This window comes from Vombatus ursinus, unplaced genomic scaffold (genome assembly GCF_900497805.2).
Source record: "Vombatus ursinus unplaced genomic scaffold, bare-nosed wombat genome assembly UNPS02013309.1, whole genome shotgun sequence".
Lineage (NCBI taxonomy): Eukaryota > Metazoa > Chordata > Mammalia > Diprotodontia > Vombatidae > Vombatus > Vombatus ursinus.
In genome coordinates, this window is record NW_020953087.1 from 11,389 (window position 1) to 17,682 (window position 6,294).

Below are 6,294 nucleotides of genomic sequence, written 5' to 3' on the forward strand. Positions count from 1 at the left end.
AGTAAAGCCAATATATTTTAAAAACGACAATTTTTCCTAACTAATTTATTTATGCAATGCATCCCAATTAAATTATTTTATAATTTATTTTATTTAATTAATTTATTATATTAATATAATTGAGTTATAAACTAAATTATATAAAAATTATTTTACCGAGTTAGAAAAAATAATAACAAAGTTCATTTGGAAGAACAAAACTTCAGGAACTTCAAAGAAACCAGAGGAAAAAGATGTAATGGAATTAGATTCAGCAGTATCAGACCTTAAATTATATTATGAGGTGAGAGCATTGTTGAAGTGCAAAAAGAATAATTTCAATTATTTTAAATAAAATTTTCTTGTATAAACAAAACCTATGTAGCCATGGTGGGGAAGTCCATAGACAATATCTCAGATAGGATGTGATTGGTTTGGAATATTGCTGTGGTGTACAAAATGATGAACTGGTTGATTCAGAAAAACATGGAAAGACTTGGACTTATGAAGGAAGAGGCTATTCACCTTCAGAGAAACAGATGATAAGAGGAAATATGCATAGTACATTCTTACATATGTGAGTATGGATATATATGTGTATATATTTGATTGTTTATAGGTATACATACATACATACACACACACATATATACATACATATATATCCATGTTTAATTGTAGCCTTCGTTAGGGTGGTGAGGAAAGAGAGGGGAAAAAATAAAATAATAAGTGCACAGCAGAGAACAAAAGAAAACCAACAAGAAGCAAATAAAAGTTGGGCAGTTTTGAAAACAATGTGCAGTATTTATTATGTAGATTTTCTTGAAATGGAAATGTATTGTTTTGTATCGAATCTCCTCTTATGGTCTGCTGTGTACATGGCATTTTTTTCTTTTCTCATTTTGTATTTTAGTCTAAAAATAATTTACCAAAAAAAAGAAAAAACCCAAACCCAAACAAGTAAATCAAACTACAAAAAAAAAAAAAACCCATTACAAATATGTGTAGTCAATCAAAATAAATTTATACATTGACCAGGTCAAAAAATTTTTTTCTTGTCTCATTATATCAGGATCATCAATCCTCTTGAATCCTATTATGTGCTCATAAGAGTTGAGCACAATAGTATTCCATCACATTTATATGCTGTAACTTGATCATTCATTCCCCAAATTATGGGCACTGTATAATATTCCCATTCTTTGTCACCTCATAAAGTGTTATAAATGTTTTTGTATATGCTCAAGTTTGTTTTGTTTAGGTCTAATCCCTCCGTTAATCTATACTCATCCAAGTTTCTCTTCCCCCTTCTTTCTTTCCTTCCTATTTTCTTGTTGAGTGAAATATATTTCAGTACCCAACTATGTGTGTGTATGTTCTTCCTTCTTTTGACCAGTTCAGATAAGAGACTGAAAAGTCAGCTGCTCCTCCCACTGCTTCTTTGTTTGTATAAGATGTCTACTTGGGCACCCTGATGGTGCAAGATGATTTTCCTTAATCTTCCTTTCCCTCAGCCTTTCGTGCAGTATATTTCTCTTCTTTTTTTTCATTCTTTTCTTAAGGTCAACAAGGCATAACAGTATCACTCCCAGGCCTTGTCTAATTGGACTCCGTGTATGGACCCTGATGATGGTTCAGAGGGAACATATGTGTGATCTCCTCATTTTTGAATGTAAGCAATTTATCCTTGTTTAGTCCTTTATGCTTGTTCATTGGTTTTTGTCTTTTTATGTTTCTCCTCATTCCTTTGTTTGACATTCAATTTTTTTGCAGCTCTGGTATCCATCAGGAATGTTTGTAAATCCTCTATTTCATTAAAGGTCCATTTTCCCCCGCTGCAGCATTATACTCAGTTTTACTGGGTAAGTTACTCTTCGTAAACTCATATCCTTAGTCTTCTGGAATGTCATATTTCAAGTTCTCCACTTTTTTTGTAGTGGTGGCCACTAAATCATGTATGATTTTGATTGTGGATCCTCAGGTACTTTAATTCTTTCTTTTTGGCCACTTGCAGTATTTTTTTCTTTGAACTGGAAGCTCTGGGGTTTTGGCTTTAAATGTCCTGGGAGTTTTCATTGTAGAGTTTCTTTTTGAAGGTGATCAGTGGAGTCTGGTTTTAAGATACCTGTGAAGTTTTCTTTAAGATTTCTATTTTTCAGCTATGTAGGCTCTTTTTTTGATCATGACATTCAGATAGTCCATTGTCCATTGATTCTTAATTTTTTTCCTTGATCTGTTTTCCAGGTCAGTTGTTTTTGTTATGAGATACTTTACATTTTTCTCTATTTTTTTTAGTCTTTGACTTTGTTTTAATATTTCTTGTTGCCTTATGGGGTCATTAGCTTCTATTTCATCGTTTTTAATTTCCAGAGGATTTGTTTCTTGGGCAAAGTTTGTACTTATTGTGCCAAGCTGTAAAATCTCTTTCTGATTCTTTCTTTCATAGCTCTCATTTCTTTTCCAATTTTCCCCTCTAGCACACTCATTTCATTTATAAAAAAAAAAAATTTTAAGCTCTTCTTAACTCTTACTTTATTTCTTTTGGGGATTCTAGTTGAATTGTGCCCAAGCTATATTTTTCTCTGAGGTGTTTCCTGTAGATATTTTGGAGTCATTCTCTTCTTATGAGTGTAGGGAAGACCTCAAATGTAGAGAGGTCTACCTCTGGTGAAGGCTGTTGTTTGTGATTTGAAGATGAGGCACTATAGACATCTCTAGCCCCTTTTCCCCCTCATCCTTCATCAAGGAAGACTTTTGATCCTGTCAGGAGGTTGGGGCCAGAGGTTGCTCTACTTTCTTTATGGAGAGGGAATATTGGGCTGAAGTTGTATCTGCTCTCTTAAATATTTTTAGTCTGGGGGATGTAATCAGGTTCAAGCAACTTTTGATCATTGTCATTATTATTATTGGGGGAAAGAAGGACCCTAAGCTCTATTTCCAAGGTTTGACCTCTTCCCCGTCAAAAGCCAGTTCCACAATGAATGCTTAGCAAATAGCAAAGAAAACCTAATCATCCAAATTGGTAGCAAAACAGAAATTAAAGAATGCATACACAATATATACTACATATGCCAGACAATACAGAATAAAGAAATACTCCTATTAGGAATGAGAGAACTCGTTTCATCCAAGACAGAGAGTCCTGAATATCACTCAAAAGTAAATTGCCCATTGAAGTCTCGTGTAGCAAGTCAAAATAGGACATGATAGAGACTCTCATGTCTTCCCACAGTATTTTCCTTCAGTAACCTGAAGTGAGGTTGGCCTCTTCAATCTTTCTTCTTAAAGGCAGAAGTGCCCAAATTGACTGAAACCTCAAAGAAAACTTGGAGCTTGAGTCCTGGAGAATATTTGGAGCTTGAGAAGTCCCAAAGAGGATTGAAGAAGTGTGGAATTCTCCCACTCTCTTGCCTACTCTGTTCCACTCTCAAGTAGGGCATGGCCTTCATCTTCACCAATAAGGAGAGAGAGAGTCCCAAACCAATCATTTTTTGGACAGAGTTTATGTGTTTGTGTCTTAAGCATCCCCACCACCATAATAACACAATATAGTAGAGTTCTTTGTTTGCTCATTCTTACAACCTGCTTCCTGACTTCTGATGATGTTAAGACTGCATTCTAGCATATGTCTGGATGAAAGGTTTGGGCTGGTCCTGATGCTTTTTTCTTAAGATTTTGAGTTTTCCTTTTTCCAGGATGTGAGGGACAGGCAACTTTCACTGCTCACAAAGTGGTCTAATAAAGTTCAAAATCTCTTTGTTGTCCTCTTTCTCCTGCTGCCTGAGTTTTGCAACTTCTTGACCTGAGTTCAGTCTGTTCAAGAGTAGGTTGCTGATGTGTGCAACCCCTATCAGCCAGGTAGAAAGGTCTTTTGTTTCTGAGTGTCAGAATTGTAGGTTCCTCATTTCATTTGGGATTCTTACCCTGATTATTGTGCCGAAGGCTGAGCTACAAGTTTCTGGCTTCTGAACTTACTCCTTTATCAGAAAACCACAGAAAACCTCCCTACCCAGAGCCCTGAGACTTCTTACACTTAAACTTAGGTATCCTTCTCAGTCTCCCCTGAGTTTGTGACCCAGAACTACCAAATGGCACCTGTCTTCCTTACGGTGCTATAGTACAGATCTGGGGCTGTCTCAGTATGGATCTCTGAACTCTTCTTGCTTTGGGACATAGCTTCTTCCAAGGTATTTCATTATAGAGTTTCTGGTCAGCGGATTTTCCAAGGTGCTAAAGTGCTCCCATGATGGCCTGCTCTCTTGACTCTGTCTCCAATGTCCACAGACCTCCTTGTCTCTCACTGTGCCAACTTGGGTTGGACGAAGGACTCATTGTGACTTTTTCTGAATTTTGATCTGGTGCATTTTTTAGATCTGTTTGAAGGAGTTTGTGGATGGGATCCCACCATACTGCTTTGTAACATCCCACCATCTTGGCTCCTTCTTGCTTCCATATGGTTGTTATAGTTTGCAATATTTCTTTGAGAACTGTTTGTTCATATTATTTACTATCCATCTATTGGGAAATGGGTCAAGGTCTTAAATATTAAAATATATTCTGGTATTCAATAATAGGTTTGCAGTTATACAATGGGGATACAATCATGAGAAATGCATAATCATTGATGGCACTTAAATAACAAATCACTTGTGCTCTGTTTTCTTCAGAATGCCTGAGAGTAAAAGAGAACTTTAAAAAATGGAAGGGGCCAATCAAACCATTGTGACAGAATTTGTCCTGTTGGGCCTCTCTGGCCACCCAAGGCTGGAGACCATTTTCTTTGTTCTGGTGCTGTGGATGTACCTGGTGATCCTTCTGGGCAATGGTATCCTTATCATAGTAACTATCTATGACTCCCACCTGTACACACCCATGTACTCCTTCCTTGGCAACCTCTCCTTCCTGGACATTTGCTACACTACGTCCTCTGTGCCCCTAATTCTAGACAGTTTCCTCACCCCAAGGAAAATAATATCCTTTTCTGGTTGTGCAGTACAAATGTTTCTATCCTTTGCAATGGGAGCAACTGAATGTGTGCTCCTGAGCATGATGGCATTTGACAGTTATGTGGCCATCTGCAAGCCCCTGAGATACCCTGTTATCATGAACAAGGATACTTATGTGTCAATGGCTGCTGGGTCATGGATAGCAGGAGACATCACTTCTGCAGTGCAAACCTCTCTTGCAATGAAATTGCCTTTTTGTGGAGATAATGTCATCAATCATTTCACATGTGAAATCCTGGCTGTCCTCAAATTGGCCTGTGCAGATATCTTACCTAATGTGATTAGCATGACACTTGCTGATGTAATTTTTCTGGTTTTCCCAGTGCTGTTCATTTTTATTTCTTATGTTTTCATCCTCTCCACAATATTGAGGATCCCTTCAGCAGAGGGGAGACGCAAAGCCTTTTCCACCTGCTCAGCCCACCTGACTGTGGTGATTGTATTCTATGGAACAATCTTTTTCATGTATGTGAAACCCAAATCTAAGGACTCTCTTGGAGTAAGCAAAGAAGACATTACAGACAAGCTTATCTCCCTGTTCTATGGTGTTGTGACTCCCATGTTCAATCCTTTGATCTACAGCCTGAGGAACAAAGATGTGAAGACAGCAGTGAAGAATTTGATGGGTCGAAAGCTCTTCGCTGAGTGAATTCAGACAACCTCTATCTGATCCTTGGGAAGGAAAGAACATACATGCAAAGATGAACTTGAGAAATATTTAAACAGAAAGGTTCTATGTAACAAAACAAAGAACCTATTTTATTTAGCACTCATTATAACTGCTATTTCAGACAACAAACTCAATCTCTAAAGCCAGCTAATGTAAGAAGTACTTTGTCATGGAGGTACATATTTGTCTGGTGTACAAAGTATGGATAGTAATGAAAGGAGCTTTACTGTTCTATTATTGACCCTGAAGAAATAATTCATCTTCAACTATCTTTTTCTTTGCTCATTATTTTTCAATTATATTCATGTTTCAATTATTCTAGCCTGACCAATATAAAAGTCTAGGTAATATTTCAAGCCACTAAGTTAATCTAAATAACAGTAAGGCACACGGGTCTGAGAGCTTTGAGCAAGAAAACTTGGAATGAAAAGAGAACCAAGAAAGTTGAACTCTGAAAGAGAAAGAATTCTACCTTATACCTAGTATATAGTAGGTTCTTAGTGTCTTAATTAGAACTTAGATTACTAAATTAGAACTGTTAGAACTTCTACAAAAATCTTCTTTTCAACTACTTAATTTTTCTGTGAACTCTTTTCTACCTTTGACCCATGTAGATACAGAATATTAATATTGTATGCA

At 36.7% G+C, this 6,294-nt stretch overlaps 1 protein-coding gene across 1 annotated transcript; it reads left to right on the forward strand.

Annotated features, from left to right (window-relative positions):
• The first annotated feature begins 4,677 nt into the window (after window positions 1-4,677).
• Window positions 4,678-5,634, forward strand: LOC114040516 (olfactory receptor 13C7-like). Its single transcript, XM_027858648.1, has one exon. It carries the CDS (start codon window positions 4,678-4,680, stop codon window positions 5,632-5,634), a length of 957 nt encoding a protein of 318 aa, XP_027714449.1.
• Window positions 5,635-6,294: the final 660 nt, after the last annotated feature.